Source organism: Maylandia zebra, unplaced genomic scaffold (genome assembly GCF_041146795.1).
Source record: "Maylandia zebra isolate NMK-2024a unplaced genomic scaffold, Mzebra_GT3a scaffold02, whole genome shotgun sequence".
Classification (NCBI taxonomy): Eukaryota; Metazoa; Chordata; class Actinopteri; order Cichliformes; family Cichlidae; genus Maylandia; species Maylandia zebra.
Window position 1 is genome coordinate 3,135,318 of NW_027490032.1, and position 18,070 is coordinate 3,153,387.

An 18,070-nucleotide genomic window follows, 5' to 3' on the forward strand; every position below is an offset into this window, starting at 1 on the left:
CAATGTTAGCCTTTTCTGCAGCTATGGGGCATATATGGTATCACTCTTGGCTGGAAGCAGTGCTTAAACAATGGAAAAAACACAAACTCTGTCCAAAAACCTCTCATGTTTAGCTGTTTTCCACTTTTTCTTTGGTCATTTTAGCCTTTTTTGGCCAGGGTGAAGGGAGTATCTGCTATCAAACAAGAAGACAGCTGCATGTAGCTATGATGATGTTTGCTAGTTCACCTTACATGCATTAATGTAATAACGTGGTTAGCCTACTCAACGTAAATTATACACGAACAACATTAAGCTACTCACGCAGAGAAGAACGGCTGCTGCTGCATCATCATCCGTCATCATTTCTGCTACACTGGCAGGGCTAGGGGCCAGGACTCTCCTCTTCGTGTTTTTGGGGGATGTTGCTAACTCCGGCTCCGATAACTGGCAACCCACCCGCAGTAGATGCGCTCGGTGTGAGGTCTCACAGCAAGCTATCAAATATGGCGCATTTCTCGGCTTTTAAAAAAAACGCTATGCGTCGCCAGGTGTTTCATCGGATTTGAGGTGTTACCTCCTTTGACAGCATCACAGTATCAGCTTAAAGCACTTGTTGCAGGCTGCTGAGTTTGCATCTTTTGCTGTGAAGTACAGCCAGACTTTTGACCGCTTCGCCTTGGGCATTTTTAATCTGTAGCTCTGCTCTAAAAGAACGTACGTACCTGGCCCCGCCTACTATCCTCGGAAACGTAAAATGATTGGCTAGAATTCAAAGTGTATCACATCTCAGGAAAAAAAAGCACCGAAATAAAGCACCGAAATGTGCGCTGCTTTTCGGTCTGGTTACTACCGTTTATGTCAGAACTGGTGCCATCATGGCACCGGACACCGGTACCCATCCCTACTTTTGACAGTGTTATATGTTTAAAAGTAATCTAGTCAGTTTTGAAGATTAACAATGGCTAACACTGAGCAGAGTTGATTTTCTAACACTGGAAAATAACTCAAAATGTTAGAAATATTCCAGTGTTAGAAGAACAGGCGCCATTCATACAGGTAACGAGTGGGGGACAGAAAAGCGTCTTACAGAAGACGTTACAGGTCTGTGAGAGCCAGAGATTTTCCATGTTTGAGGTGACCAAATACTTATTTTCCACCCTGATTTACGAATAAATTCTTTACAAATCCTACCATGTGGATTCATGGATTTTTTTTTCACATTCTGTCTCTCACAGTTGAAGTGTACCTCTGGTGCAAATTACTGACCTCTGTCATCATTTTAGGTGGGGGAACTTGTACAATCGGTGGCTGACTAAATACTTTTTTGCCCCACTGTATATAAAAAAACCCTCTAACTTCAAAGTTTGAAGTATGTAAGATGTGTGAGATGTGTGAATTCTTTGAAAAACTAGAAATCATCTAAAACTGCCTTAAAGTGAAAATGTAATGTTGCATCTATAGAGAAGAAAAAAGAAGAAGAAGAAGCATTCAGTTATTTAAAAATAGGCATTACAGACAAATACAGTTTTAGCATTGCCTGAGTATGATAAGCCTTTCTACTTACGTGTAGATAGAGCAGCAGGTTATATGAAAGCTGTGATAACACAGGCATTTGGAGAAAAACAACGCTCGTTAACATTCCTGGTGAAATTTAGACTCGTGTACATTAGACTCTGTTGGGTCAGGCCTGGCTGCATGTGCAAGCCTGTGTAGCCGCAGCAGAGGCAGTAAAAGAGTCAGCTGCACGTATGCAGTCATACGTGCATATGAATTGCACACAGGCCAAAATATAAATATATACACTGACAGCCAGTTTGTTTTTTCAGCAGTGCACCACTTTGCAAAAATTAGACATAACAGAGGAATGGTTACCTCTACGGGTAACCCAGTGAAACACGGCAGCTTTTTAAAAAATCTTATTGGAAGTGATCACCTTGCCAAAACAATTGGCACTTTGCAAATGTGCAGCACATCAAAAAGACAATTTTATTGTCACAAAAGGAAATAATTTTGCACATCAAGCAGCAAAACAGGCTGCACAGCAACCGGCAGAGCTACTAGTATCCGACTGCTGCCCACAAATACCACTTGATGTACTAAAAACCGAATAAAAAGCTGCAACAATCACTGAACAAAACAAGTGGCTGAAATGTGGAGTACAACTGACAGATGACTTAATGGTCTGTGATGGAAAACCAATATTACCAGAGTCGTTACACAGGACAGCGGTTGTTGTGACACATGCTGTAATACATGTGTCAATAGGAGGGGAATATAGTATAGATAAACAATACAATACACACTTTTACACTATAAATTTTGAAACTTCAGCGAAAATTTGTAAGAACATGCCTATTCTGTCAAAAACACAACTCACAAGGAAACTTAAGACCTAAGAGAGGCCAGTTCTCCACACCATCCACATGGATTTTATTGAATTGAATGAATGTCAAGGATCAAAATATGCCTTGGTGATCATAGATGTGTTTTCAAACTGACCAGAGATATATCCAGTAAAAAGCAGAGGCAATCTCCATTGCAAAATGTTTATGTAATCATTTTATTCCAACATATGGTATCCCTTCTCTGACAAGATCAGACAATGGGACACATTTTGTCAATGATATGATCAGTAAGGTCTCTGAAGCACTAGGATTCAGTATAAGAAATCATTGTGCTTATCATCTATGGAGTGCAGGGTTAGTAGAGATAACTAACAGCACCATAAAACAGAGACTTAGAAAATGCCTGAAATAGACAAAAATGTAAAAGTTTAGTTTATTTAAAAGGCAGTGTGTGTGAGAGGGTTATGAAATTATTGTGTGAATGACGCTACATGTTAGATTAAAAGTTAGTAGAATTACAAAGGGTTTGTAGATTGTAAACACAAAATGAGTTTGATTAGCTTGTTGAAACACAAAAGAGAGTAACAGGAAGTGTGTGTGTGACAGGACCTTTGCATGCCCATAGGAGTGAGCACCCAGAGAGAAAAACAGAAGAGAAAGACTCTAGCCAGATGAAGCAAATGGAGGCTTTAAGAAAAGAAATGTAAATGATATTAATGGTATGGTTTAGTGTGTCAATATAGGCCACAAATAGATAAAGGTGGACTTTTCTCAACCTAGAATTTTGAGCATAGCAGCAAAACCATAGATTAACATAATTTGGCAAAAAACAAGCCAAAGTTTGGCTTAAAATTTTACAGCTTGACCTCCCACTTGTCCCGATCCTGAGAAGAAGCTCAAAGGACAGTCAATCTCCTGATGAAGACCAATAGAACATCGTGAACATGAAGAATTAACAGCAGGCTGGTAAGAACAGTGTGACATAACTGTTTAAAGGCACTGAATGTGATATTTTGCCTGGCTGGGACTTAATCTAAAAGGAAAATACTGAAAAGAAACAGAAAAGAAACAGATTGTGTTTGCTGGAGATTTAAGACAACAAAGGACACTTTGAGAAGGGTACAGGGGCCAGTGGGAAGGTGAAGCCCAGAGGAGTATAACTGGGTTGAAATTGAAGCCTGAACTCATGATGGTGTTTAGAGATGTCCACCAGAGCACAACAAAGAGGTAAACAAAAATAGAAAACACACATATATAAATTGTTACATGTGAAATTATTTTTGGAAAGAATCAGTAGTAAGATAGTTTGAAACAGACCTCAGTGAAAAGATGCATGAATTGATACAAGTGAACCAATAGATAAATCTGTTAGAGAGACAACTTTAGTAGAAAATAGGGATATTGTTTTGAACTGCTGTGCGACGCTTCTCAAGTCTCTTGCAGATTAAACCCAGGCGATAAGGTCCATGCCAAGTACTCCTAACGACGCCAACAGTTTGCAAAATCGCTGAGAGGCCCTTTTGGATCCACCAGAGCCATTGCAAAAAGGTGGAAGTGAGTGACAGTGCAACTTAAAGACACCACCACCCCGCCTCTTTGGTGATCTACAGGTGAAGGGAGGGCTGATTGGGTATATCCCGCCTTCTACTTCTCGCCTGTCGTCTACTCACCAGAGTAAATCGGTGTGTCTGGTCATCATGAAGATTATTCTGTTTACCACCTTGGCCCTGCTGCTTACAGCATGGACTCTGATGCACTTAATGGATCAAGAAGCCAACTTGCATAGAAGGACATGGACATATGACAATTCACACCTGGTCGAAGTGACACAGGACCACATCCATCCCTGGATGAATAACGCCTGATACAGATATATATGCTCACACATGCCTACTACAACACAGCATGCTATATTATATGGCAGACCTATGAACATGACTCAAGTGACATGCACAACAAGCTTTGCCAGTCCAGGTTATCAATATTCAGGAATTGTCCTAAACCACAGCGACCCCCTGACTATTGGACTATCGTTTTGAGCTGTTTTTAAATGCATCAACCAGCATCAACAAAGAGCAAAATCAGGAAATTGATGCCATAAGAATAACTGTTATGCAACACAGAGTCGCCCTGGACATGTTCTTGGCAGAAAAGGGCGGACTGTGTGTTTTGTTCAATACAACTTGTTGTACATATATTCCAGACAATGTGCATTCTGATAATATGACAAATGCTCTACAATTACTTAGAAATGTTCAACAGGCACAGGTAACCAATTGGGCAAATTCACAAAGTAATTGGTGGAATTGGTTTATGAGCGGCTCATGGAGAACATTGATGTTTAAGGTTTTGATGTTTATTGGCATAATACTTAACATGTTTTGTATCTTTACTACATGCATTATCCCCTGTGTAAGAGGAATGGTATCAAGAATGATATCTCAATCTCTTGTTGCATATGTCACTGTGCCAGATGAGGAAGAAGGAGAAGACGATGAGTATGAAACTAATGTGATGAATGATTATGTTTGAATGATACACATTTTATGACGACCAGACCGAAAGCACTCACAATGTAGGGTCTGTGTCTGAAACACATTGATGTATATTCTTTAAATTCGCTACAACAGGAGGGAATGTTGAGAGATTTTTGTGATTATGCTTAGTTGTAGCTTCATTTAAAGGAAGAAGAGCTTGTGAATTGGAACCACTATAGAGAGGGGGAGTGGAGACGTATGTGCAGAGGAATGCTGTGACATACGACACTATTTCCTGTGTAGACAGACAAGTTAACGGTCTCTCTCTCTCTCCTTATATGGGAATGTCTGAACATACTACCTCCTTTGTTAACAGGCAAGCTAACGGTCTCTTTCTCCTTTTATGGAAATGTTTTTGCCACTCCTACTTCCCTGAAAGAATCAGAATCAGAATCAGAATACTTTATTGATCCCTGGGGGAAATTATTTTTTTGTTACAGTGCTCCATTTTAAACCAACATTAAGACAAGACAGACAATACACTAACTAAGAATAGTACAATATATACATATATATATACATACATAAGTCACTCATAAATAAATAGCTGGTAAAGAAACATGTGTAGTTGTAGCAGTAAACAGTGTGTTAAGTGGATGCGTTGTACAGGGAGATGGCCACAGGCAGGAATGATTTCCTGTGTCGTTCAGTGGTGCTTTTCGGTAATCTCAGTCTCTCACTGAACGTGCTCCTGTGACTGACCAGCATGTCATGGAGTGGGTGGGAGGTGTTATCCAACATTGTCTTTATCTTGGACAGCATCCGCCTCTCCGACACCACCTTGAGGGAGTCCAGCTCCATCCCCACAACATTGCTGGCCTTACGGATTAGTTTATTAAGTCTGTTGGCATCTGCGACCCTCAGCCTGCTCCCCCAGCATGCAACAGCATAGAGGATCGCACTGGCCACAACAGACTCATAGAAAATCCTCAGCATTTTCTGGCAGATGTTGAAGGACCTCAGTCGCCTCAAAAAATAGAGACGACTCTGGCCCTTCCTGTAAAGTGCTGTGGTGTTTTTAGCCCAGTCCAGTTTATTGTCAATGTGTACTCCAAGGTATTTATAGTCCTCCACAATGTCCACACTGACCCCCTGGATTGAAACAGGGGTCAAGTGTTTCCTGGTCTTCCTGAAGTCCACGATCAGTTCCTTGGTCTTTGCCACGTTGAGCTGCAGATGATTCTGCTCACACCACGTGACAAAGGAGTCGACCACAGCCCGGTACTCTGTCTCATCATCCCTGCTGATGCATCCAACCACCGCAGAGTCATCAGAAAACTTCTGAAGATGGCAGGTCTCTGTGCAGTGGCTGAAGTCTGTGGTGTAGAGGGTGAAGAGGAAGGGGGAGAGGACAGTCCCCTGTGGTGCCCCTGTGTTGCTGATCACCTTGTCAGACACACACTGTGGGAGACGTACATATTGTGGTCTTCCTGTCAGGTAATCAACAATAAAGCTCGGTTTAAGTATAAATAAAGAAAGCTCTGAAAGCCCTGGGCGGTCTTTTCTCTGTCTCACATTTGTCCTGCACACATCTGGTGCAGGATGGATTGGACGGTGAGGGACGATCGTCCATGTGTGCACATGTATAAGATATCTTGAGTCTGAGTTCCTTTGCCTTCAACAATTTCTCTTCACATTGTGCCTCTTTAAACAAAGTGCTTAATTTCAGAAAAAAAAGTTTCCCTTTTTCTTTACATTTTACATCTCGACTTAACAGTCTCAATACATTTTCAACAGATAAGATCAAAACATTTTAACAATTTTACAGTTTCTCTTTCTTTCACCCCCTTATATTCCACTTCCCCACTTTCTGTTGTTCAGTAAGAGAATTGAGCTTTAGTTTGCTCTACTAGGATTTTAAATCTGAGCTGGAATGGTGTCAAGGCCATTCTCATACACATGTGTAGGTGCTCATTGGTGAGCCTGGAACGATATTTAGTTTTTATTATGTTCATTGTGGAGAAAGCTGCCTCACAGCTGTATGTGGAGCCAAACATGGTCAAGATGTACAGGGCTACTTTCCTCAGATTTGGGAAAGCTGTCTCAGAGACCATTTGGGGTCAGAAAGTGGCAGGTTCACTTCTTCCAAACTGCTCTTTCAGGGCAACATCTGCTTGGAGATCAACCAGTTGCATTTGAAGAGGCCCAGCATTTGCCCACTTGAAGTGCTATGTGACTTCCTTTGAGAATCCTCTGACATCAGTGATGGCAAATGGGTTCTTTATGAACATGGTGAGCTGCTGTCCAAAGCTGAAGCTATCAAAACGTTTGCTGAAGTTTTCAATCAGCTTATCAACAAAGTCAACAAAAGAGGACACATCTCTCTGTCCCTGAACCTGTTCCTTCACTGTTGGGAAGTGTGCATAGTCTCCTTGCAGGTCTTCTTTGAACACTTCAAGTTTCCTCTGAAAGCAGCGGACAGCTGTCATCAGTTCACAAATTGAATTGTCCTTCCCCTGCAGCTTCAAATTCAGTTCATTCAGGTGTGAAGTGATATCAACCAAAAAGGCCACAATATCCATGTTTTTCCCATCATTTAAAAAGAGAAAAGTTTGTTGTTTTTTGACTTTCCAGCTCTTCCAAGAAAGCTGCTACTTCACTTCTGATGGACCAAAATTGCTCTAATGCCCTGCCTTTGCTAAGCCATCTCACATTGTTGTGAAGCAGAAGATCATCAGCATGTGCATCAACTTCTCTGAGAAATTTCCTGAGCATGTGATGATGACAAGAAGAAGATGCCCTGAGCAAATTTATCATTTCCATCATTGTTTTCATCACCTCAGCATACTCATCTGACAGGGTGGAGCATAAGACAGACTGATGAATAATGCAATGGTAAGAGATTAGCTCGGGATTGTCCTCTTTCATTCTTGCTACAGCTCCTTTCTCTCTCCCCATCATAGCAGGGGCTCCATCTGTGGTTATTGAAACCACTTGGTTTGGCTCTACTCTTCGCTTTGTTAACATTTCCTTAATGGCCAGGTAAATATCCTCTCCTCTTGTAGTGCTGTGAAGAGAAGTTACACCTAGCAGGTCTTCACAGAACTCTTTCTTATCATTGTTGAAGAACCTTACATAAACTAACAGCTGAGCATTGTCAGACACATCAGTGGACTCCTCTACAGCCAAGCCTACACATGGTGTCTTATGAATAGCTTCTTCCAGCTGGGACAGCACATCCTGAGCTAATATTTCACTTCTCTTTGTGGCTGTTGATGCTGACATAGGTATTTGCTTTATTTTGTCACAAAGCTCTTCTTTTTGTTTACCCTCAAGTAATGTTTCTGCTACTGCACTCATGCACTCTTTGACAACACCTGCATCTGCAAAGGGCTTTTTGTGTTAACCTAAAATCCAAGCAACTGTGAGGGAACATTCATGAGCACGTTGTTGGGCAGTGAAAGAACTGGTTAAGATCCTTGTGGATTGATCATATTGGGCTCTGAGACTGCTAATTTTCTGGGACCTAAGTTCAGACTTGGGTGGGTATGATTGTTCAAAAGCTTTGTGCTTTGTCTCATAGTGGCGTTTGACATTGCCACTTTTAATCAGTGTCACGGTTTCTGAACATATGAGACACACTGGTTTGCTGCTTGCGGCCGGAAGAATGAACATATATGCCTTGGTCCATTCAGTCTTGAAAGTTCTATTTTCGGTGTCTACTTTTCTCTTTTTTGAAAGCGCCATAGTTGTTTTACCTTTCGTGACTCCCACTCACGTCTTGTCTCACTGTATCGTTAATCGTCTCGCTTGTCATTCGCCACTCACCGTCTCTTTCCTCTGTCTGTCTGTGTCTGCACTCAGCGTTGCGATCACCTTGAATGCACAGATGTGATTGGCTAAGCAGTGTCACGTGGGTGGCTTAACTCGCACACAATTGGTTTGTATGTTCCGTGGTCTAATACAATGTAACGTTACCGCTTAAAATTGAATCACCCCGTCAAAATTAAATATAATTTAATATTTTGTTAACTATAGGTCCGGGTCCATATAGGATGGCGACTGGGTCCGGACTCGGACCCCGGTCCGCCTGTTAGTGACCCCTGATATAGTGTGTACATTAGTTTTCATTGTAAATAGCACATTGTAAATAGCACTGGAACAGAAGGGGTGAGCTGCCTTATTGTTTTCCTTGCACTGTTTTCTCCTGTTTATTTCAGTTAGGGAGTTAGGTGTAGCGCTTGTCTTTTGTTTGATATTTGATTTCACATAGGGTTTTAGATAGCACCTCCTCCTGACTTAGCTTGTTTTGTTTGTTATTTTGGCCTTTGTTCACCCCGGAGCCTCATTTTTGCAGTGTAGAAAAATAAATCACCATTCACTAAGAAATTGGTTTCCCTCTGTGTATGGTTTTTGGGGACCAGGGCGGGGCAATCTTTTCAAACTTATGTTGCGTTCCTGTACCCCTAGACTGGGGCGTAACAATATTAGGAAAGTAACTGGTACTTTGTAGAGTTCTAGCTAGCAGTAGCCCAGCTTAACAAAAACAGTTAAAATTCAAATATGACACTTAAAGATGATGCATTTTGATATAAATATTATTTCTTTTACTAGTTATCATGTTACTTGTTCTAACATCAATCTAAAACTTAATATTTAACCAAATAAAACTTACCGCAGAAGCAAGAAAAAATGGCGACCGAAGATTCTGGAATGCGAAGCTCCACAGGAAATGAAGGTGTGGTCTAATTTAACACCCACAGTGTTAAAATGCAGTAACGACTAAAATCCACAGTAACACTTTTCAGGAATCAACTCCCGATGTGTTATTTTAACTCGATTAAGTGTTGAACTAACTCGGAACTCTGTTGAATTCTACTGAAAAATTCAGAAAAAATTCAGATAAAACATTACGTGGCTCTGGTTCTACAGGGATTTAAAAATAGTTACGCAAAACGGAGCGTGCCCGCTCCGACCAGCTTTAACCCTTTAAGACCTACCATAGAACCAAGTCCGCCAGAGCTTATATTATATTTTTACATGTTGTAGTGCCATTTTTGGGAGAATTTCAAGTTGCTATACATCAATACAACCATTATAGCCCAGATTTTCATAATATGTATGCATTAAGTGCATAGTACTTACATAAATTGCAAAAAAGTGCAATAAACTACAAAAAAATTGAATATCGTTTTTGCTTTTTTAACATATATTTCTAGTTACAGAAATTTAAGAGGCTTATCCCTCAAAACTGTAAATACAAAAAAGTTGCACAAAATAGTTTCCTACCACAGGAAATTTATTTTGAGTGTCTTCATAGTTTTATTTTTGAAATACACCAATTTCTATACACTGCAGGAAAAACGAAAATAAATATTATAGTGCAAATTTGCAAAAAAGCAGCATCTGCATCAAAATAAACTATTTCCAGCAGTGCAATATGAGTCCTAAGCATCCCAGAAACGACACAGAAAGTCATAAAGTCAAACATAACTTTTAAAAACACCAGTATAGGCTCATGAGGCCTTGATGGTAAAAAACTACATTTCTGCGAAAATGACATCACTTCCGGTTTCGGGCAGGTCATGGCGGACATGCGATAGTTCACGCTGATGGACGTAGGAAGTGTTACAAACAGCTGATCGGATCGGCAAAGCGTGTTTCTGGAATATTATGTTTTTGTTGCTGCAAGTGCTTTTTATGCAGTTTTTGCAAAGCTATATGTGGAAGGAAACTGTGACCTAGGACAAGCTGATGGTATAAGATGTAAGTACAACTCCTCTGGTTTCATATGCAAAAAAAATTATTGCGCTAGCTTACGTGGTTGCAGAGCTACCGGGATTTAAAAATAATTACGCAAAACAGAGCGTGCCCGTTCCGACCGACTTTAAAGGGTTAAAGGGTTAAATCCAAACCCTGAATAAGCCTAGTCGCCCATGACAAGTTCACATAATAACAAAGTAATTATGCTTTGTTATCCTTGTGTGAAGCATTTTGTGATCTTTTATCTAGAAAGGTGCTATATAAAAATTTTTTTTACTTACTTATAAGTTTTAAAAAACTAATAATTTGCAGAACCCCTTGTGGGAATACATGACTTTATATGATAGAAGTATATCAAACTCAACCAAATGAAAAGCCACAGTTAAAATTTTATCATTTTCCAGAAATCATAAAGACACAGTGACACAGCACACTGTTAGGATGTAAGATTAAATATTTTCAGTAAACGTGACAGTGGAAACATCAATATGTTGCTGTTTTCATGTTATCTATAAACAAGATGAAAATGAAAGTAAACTGTGACAAAGGGGAAGTTCTAGAAGTCACATGTTCTGCTAAATTGAAAGAAAAAAACAGATTTGGAAGACTTTAAAACTGTAGATAGGTTCACATTCTGGCATTGGGTGGCAGGCTTTGTCAAGCAAAGGTAGGTTCATTTTAATCCAAAGCAAGAATGAAATCGTTTCTGTAAACTTTGAATTAAATAGAATAAATATTTCAGTTATGGGTTCTTCGTCTTCAAAAACAGTTGCTCCATCTCTATGTAAGTTTATTCAAAAGCTATAATGATACGAGTTGTCATCCAAAAAAAAATGTACTATACATAAATATTATTTTCTCTTTAAACTGTTTCATGTCAGTTCTTGAAAACCCGTGGAGGCAAATTAACAATGGGTGAGTGAAGCTCACAGAAAAAAATACATTTGAATTATTTCCTCTGTTTAGTCAGTAAACTACCCAGTTGTTCCATGTCTATAAATTTTTTCCACGTAAGGTGTGAGATAATGTAATATTTCCTTTCCTAAGCAGAGAGAACTCAACTGATCAGCATTTTGTGGAGAACTACAAACCTGAGGTTGAAGAACAAAATCTTAGGATCCTTCTTCATGGTCCAGTTGGAGCTGGAAAATCTAGTTTCATCAATTCTGTAAACAGTGTCTTACAAAAGAGAGTATGTTGCGAGGCTTTGGTGACTAACGCTTGTGACTGTTCCACCAAAAAGGTATGGACAGAGTACAACTATGCCAGTAACAGTTAATATGTGACTCACTAAATAACTTGTAGGCAGAGCAGTGATCTGGCTTTATCCATGAATGTGCAAGTTGGTGAAGGCTTTTTACTGTCATGTATGCCAAGTTAACATGTGGTGAGAACTGGAATCGGATAGTCTTATGTTCCACCAAATGAATGCACCATGTTCCTATCCTATCAGTAGCATCAATGAGCTAACCCTGTAATACTTGGTGCTAATGAGCACTAGCTATTACTAGATGCAATAGCTATCATTGTCTGATTTTGTTAGCCCCTCCTGCCTCACAAGCTCGTGTTACAAATGCTGCTTTCTAGTAGTAGTGGCACTTTAGTTTCTCTATCAGATTCACCCCTTGCTCACCACCTCTGGTTTCAAAAGGCCAAAATAATAACTTAAAAATTTTCACCTTGAAGTTTCGGTATGAAATTCCACTAACCCAGCGGTGATGCTGTGGCGGCAACAAATTATGAAAATAACAAGAGCTCAATAGATTGTAAATTTCTTCTGAATTTATAATCATTATGGGACCTGTTTCTGAGAGTGTTTGAATGTTAAAATAAATAAATGTATTCTCCATATGTGATCCACAGTATACAACCTGCAGGATCAAAAAGGGAAATGCCTTTTACCCTTTTGTCCTAAATGACATGATGGGGTTGAAAAAGACAACCAGCAGAAGAAACAGAAGGATTCATGTGAAAGATGTCAAACAGGCGCTGAAGGGCCACATAAAAGATGGTTACGTGGTAGAGTTACTGCATTTTAAAAATTCTGACATTCAGTTAAAAGAATGAGATTTTTACATTATTATTATTATTATTATTATTTTGGTAATTCATCATTTTACATTATTTGTTTTATATTTACACTTTATCTTTTAGTTCAACCCTGAAAACAAACTGTCAAAAGGCGATAGATACTACAACAGAACTCCAACTGAGAATGACAAAGTGCACGTTTTGGTTTGTGTTGTTGATACCAACACTGCATCTCTGATGAGTGATGCCACTGTGGAAGCAATACAGGACGTCAGAGATGAAGCCACTGAGCTGGGTGAGCAAAAATCACTCCTTCTTCTTTTTACAATGGGAACTAACTGCCTTAAAAAAATCTAATGTAAGCCATCAGTACTTGTTATTGTTATTGCTATTTCAGTGTAAACACCCATCAATAAAGAATAACACTTATTCACATTGTTAAGCTATAAGTCAGCCCTTAATTCCTTATTAATGAAGCATTACTCTTAGTATATAATTTATAAATACAGATAGAAATGTATTAATTAGTAAGCTCACACGTAAAATATATAATTCAAAGTCAAAATATGTGATTTTTTTTAGTTAAATACCTCCTCAAAAAAGAGGATTATTTTTGTCTTATATAGCATTTATAAGTGAAAATGAAAGTAAATGAAGAATTGAACAAATAAGAGCTATCTTCACAAGAGCAAAATAGCACAAAGCACAAAGACATAAATAATATACAAACAGTATACAAACATAACCCACCTGAGATTTGCAGAATGTAGGTAGGATCAGAGTCTAAACCAGAGTTTGTAAAATGGGTTTAAGAGAGAGCTACACTGAGCAATTGGAGCCACAGCGCATCAGTTTCTTTGCTAAAACACCCACAGATTCCCCGTGTATATCCTGTACATTATCTCAGCTGTCAATACTATTCCACCAACATCAGACTCGTATGTGCCACGCAGCAGCTCCAAGTACCTGGTCTTTGGATTCACAGTTATAATCACAGTTCACAAATCACAGTCACAGTTGTAACCACAGTCACAGTTGTAACCACAGTCATTTGGAAGTTACCAAATTTTTCATGATTCTTCCAGATAGAAATTGGACCACCGTCTTTTATGTACAACTAGAAGTGTTAGGAAACACTTATCTCACATCACAATCCATTCACTCAATATTTGTATTTTATTTTGTCAGAGATTCCACAAGTGGCAATTTTCACCAAAATTGACGAGGCTTTTCCTGAGATAAAACATGATGTGACAAATGTCTACAAGAGCGAATGTCTGCAGAAAAGGGTACTATATTTTAATAGAACTGTATACAGGAATGCATTATAACTGTCAAAATAATTCTCATATTTTTTATATTTCTTGTTTGTTTTTTAATTTAGATTGAGGAGTTCAGCAAACGTGTGGGCATCCCTATTAACTTTATTTTTCCAGTGAAGAACTACCACTCAGAAACAGAACTGAATCCTGACATGGATGCTATAATAATGAACGCCATGAGACACATCATTGACATTGGAAATGACTCCCTCAACAGAAAGTTAAGATCCCAGACCTAGACATCCACTGTACTGAAAGTGTGGTTTTCGTTAAAACCATCACAATAATTGTATGTGTTACATTGTGTGTGAGTGGGAAGCATGGTTCCATCAAAATTCTGAAATCAAGAAATTTAAGGTCTATATTTCCCTGAAAAAAGATGTGTTTTAAGACTAGTAGAAAAATATGAATCCTCTAAATTTGTTTTGTAAATGTTTATTATTAAAGTTTAGTTTCCTGTATTACCAGATGCTCTGCCAAAGGCCAAAGGGAGACTGAGCCTTTAAATACACACATGAGGCAATTAGGCAGATATGAAACCCCTGGGTGAACAAAAATTCATCTGACTATAATAAAGGAAACAAAACAGAAGGAAGAAAAGGAACAAAAATGCCAACAACAAAACCTGTAAATGTAATAAACTACATAAAAACGATAAATTTGTGAAGTAAATAACTGAGATCTCCATAACTACAATATTTGTCTTTGTCTAAGTCTGGAAAACACACAAAGCTTCCAAAAAGCTTGAGCTTGTCAAATAAAGGACACCTGGATTGGCTGGAGGACTGTTTACTTAGCCTGATAGGCCGAAGGACACTGTCTCAGCTAAACTATGGACACGCACACACACACACACTTACACTGATAAGCACTCACTCATCCCCCCTCCCTTTCCAACGCCTTCGATGCTTGTGCCCTACCGGGGAAGATAGCAGTCAACTGGACCAGCGCAGATATACTGCAGGACCGGATGCGCTGTCTACACCGGCTCTCTCTTACCCTTTACCCGCCCCTGTTGCTTGTCTTATGTTTCTATGGTGTACTGATAGTCATGTGCTTTTGTGCTGAGGTGTTTTTTCTGTTATCAAACTGTTCTCCCACTAGGAGCTCAGTCTGAGTGGAGTTTTTTTTCTCCTCCTCTTACCTCATGTAGTGTATTTTCGTTGTTTTTTCCTATCAGCCTACCTTTCTGACATGTCTGCCCAATGTGATGTTTGTGTAAAGTTGGTCAGAAGGTTCCTTTGTAAGTGCGCATGCGCCATTAGCGTGCTGCCTGCTGTAACCCTAATTTCCCTCGGGATGAGTAAAGTATTCTGATTCTGATTCTGATAAATTTAATTAGTTAAATAAAGTTAAATGAAGAGAGATCATTAGAAAGAATGAACATGATTTGTTGATGTACAGAATTTTTATAGACGTATTTGGCAGACTCCCATGGCCCGTCTCGGCAGTGATAGAGATTAGAGCAGGACCTGCAAAGAAAAGGAGAGTGATCCTACTGTGGTAGAAGTCCTGACCTACAGGGAATGGGACATAAGTACATTAGCAATAATGCACACACAGGAAAGCTGGGAAAGGTCTGGTTAGCAAGGGCTAGATCAGCAGAATAGAGAATGAGCCTGCTTACTGTTGTCACATCTTGTGACAACAGCTGGAACGGAAATAGAGGAGAGTCAGTGATAGAGCTGAGAGTTAGCAAATAAGCCAGGAGAGAAGACGTTAATGCTTGAGGCTGCTGATGGCTGACAGAACAAAGAGAGAGAAGAGTGCTAGGTTCAGGGGCGTTGATGGGCAACACAGAGCAGAGGCCTGTGAAAAGGCAGAATGTTACAAGGGACAGGAAAGAGAAGACCCTGACTTTAAGCTCTGGCTGCTGTAGGCTGGAAGGAAGTGGAGAGACAGAATGAGGCTGAGAGTTGGCAGAGCAGGAATAAGGAGGAAGACTTTTAAACCACCACCAAATATATGCCAACTTGTCAGGAGTTAAATTAAAACGATTCTGTTTCAGTTCTGGTCATGTCAAATGACCAGTCGATAAACTCTCAGGTTAGTAATAAATGTATTACATGTATAATAAAAAGCGTCATGTAAACAAATGATGAACCACACGGCAGTGACATTGATGGTTTAACAGAGTGTATATCAGAGTATATGAAGTTCTGCACTGACAACTCTATTTCCACCAAACGGGTAAATGGACCGGTTCTTATATAGTGCTTTTCTACTCTACTTGAGCATTCAAAGCGCTTTATACAACTTTATACAACTAATTCATTCATCCAATCACACCCAGCACTTTTTCTAATGTGTTAGTGCCTATTTAACATTCATACACATTTACACTCGGATGGATGCATCAGAGAGCAACATGGGGTTAGTATCTTAACCAAAGACTGATGCACTGTGGCTTCATATCATGAAGGTTATTTTCAGCACGTTTAATGAATGAACCCATGGTGCTTTTCATGAGTACTAAAATTGAAGAGACTTGCAGTTTCTATACACCTAAAATTACCCAGTAAACTTTGCCTTCTCATACTGTGGGGATCTCAGCAAGTGTACAGGACTCACTCAACACTTAAATCTGTGCCCTGTTCCAACTCAAGATGCTGTAGGTCCGCAGAGTAACACTCTGGGTCCGCTGGCACAGTGTAGCTCTATTAACCTGTGCTCGATTTCTCTGTGGCTTTCTTGTTTGACCCAAAAACAAAATTGTAGAAGTGAAACTTAAAGTATTCGAGAGCTAAATTTTAAAAAGCATAAAATACATTATAGAAGCATACAAATACAAGCAAATACATTCATCTATAAAATATAAAATTCTGTTTCAATTTAGTGATGATCATTTCCAAACCAATACATTGGATTTCAAATTATGCAAATCCAAATTAATTTTTTAAAAACATTTATTCAAGTTGAGCAATTCAGACTCAATCTGAGCAATGCGAATTCAAATATAACTTATTTAAATTCATTTTCTGATCTGAAGTACTGACATCTGCTGGTGATTTGAGGCCTCCTGCGATAATCCATCACTATCGATAGGTAACATTATTTTACCTTGTTGTCACTTGGATCTGGAGTTTTATTGTAAACAAACACGGAAACTCAATTAAAACAGAATAGGAATAGAATTTAAACAAAGGAAAATAACAAAATACATAATAGTTTGCTCATTCAAACTGATCCAATTCCTTTTCTGCAACAAACATCAAATATTGGTTAATATGTTGATCTTTCAATATGACAAGTAAAAGTTTTTGTTGTACTGACCTTTCATTTGCACTTAACCTTCCTCTCGTGTTAGGGTCGGCACCGACCCATTTTAAATTTCAAATACATAAAAAATCACATACATTTGTTTATTGCAGTGGTTCTTAACCTTGTTGGAGGTACCGAACCCCACCAGTTTCATATGTGCATTCACTGAACCCCTCTTTAGTTAAAAATAAAATGTGATTTTTTTCAAATTCAAGACATAGATATGTTTTTTACTGGTGCACAAAATGAGCCGTGCATGTCACAGCGGAGGCTCTGCCGAACCCCTGAGACCAACTCACCAAACCCCTAAGGTTCGATCGAACCCAGGTTAAGAACCACTGGTTTATTATATCAAGGCTTTTTGACTTTGTTAGGAACCTCTATTTCTACCAAATAAAAAAAATATATATATTTTCACTAAATTATAAAATGCCCTAGTTGAAATTATGACCTTTGTGTTGTTAGGGTCGGTTTCGACCCAGGTATAATATTATGAGTATAAAGCAATAATTAAAGCCAAAACTGAAATCATAAGTGCACTGTCAGCTAAAACACTTACAGCAAGCTCCTCTCCTAATCATATGAGCTTCAGGGGATTCTTATTTTGCATGGTTTTTGCAGTATACCTGCACAAAAACCAAACAAAATAAACACGGGCATATCAAGACGTGAGGGGAATTCACTATTTGAGTGGCCATTTGACTTCCAGATTGCACATTTACAATTTGCAGCATACAAAAACTGAGAAGAAGATTCACAGTGAGCTAAGTTCAGGATCATATTTTGGTGAAAATGAAGGAGAGGACACAGAGCAGCATAGCGATTCAGATGGCCAGGTTTCTAAGGAGGTGTAATGATAGCTGCTATTGTTGAAGCTACCCAAAGGGGG

The 18,070-nt window shown here is 39.1% G+C and overlaps 1 protein-coding gene across 3 annotated transcripts; it reads left to right on the forward strand.

Annotated features, from left to right (window-relative positions):
- The first annotated feature begins 11,174 nt into the window (after positions 1-11,174).
- LOC112430847 (interferon-induced protein 44-like) lies at positions 11,175-15,300 on the forward strand. 3 transcript variants are annotated; one of them, XM_076881037.1, is made up of 8 exons: positions 11,175-11,234; positions 11,310-11,351; positions 11,449-11,482; positions 11,615-11,810; positions 12,431-12,586; positions 12,722-12,893; positions 13,787-13,887; positions 13,983-15,300. In XM_076881037.1, the coding sequence occupies exons 2-8, from the start codon at positions 11,312-11,314 to the stop codon at positions 14,157-14,159; spliced, it is 876 nt and encodes a 291-aa protein (XP_076737152.1). In that variant the 5' UTR covers positions 11,175-11,234; positions 11,310-11,311; the 3' UTR covers positions 14,160-15,300. The 3 variants fall into 3 exon arrangements, with proteins under 3 accessions (XP_076737152.1, XP_076737155.1, XP_076737153.1); XM_076881040.1 differs by having other exon boundaries at positions 11,618-11,810; XM_076881038.1 differs by having other exon boundaries at positions 11,224-11,351.
- The last annotated feature ends 2,770 nt before the right edge of the window (positions 15,301-18,070 follow it).

Excerpts from the sequence above, each read along its gene's own strand:
- LOC112430847 (XM_076881037.1), top strand. The coding sequence starts at position 11,312 with ATGGGTTCTTCGTCTTCAAAAACAGTTGCTCCATCTCTAT. Across the intron at positions 11,811-12,430 it reads GTGACTGTTCCACCAAAAAG|TATACAACCTGCAGGATCAA; the intron begins GTATGGACAGAG and ends TGTGATCCACAG. Across the intron at positions 12,587-12,721 it reads ACATAAAAGATGGTTACGTG|TTCAACCCTGAAAACAAACT; the intron begins GTAGAGTTACTG and ends TTTATCTTTTAG.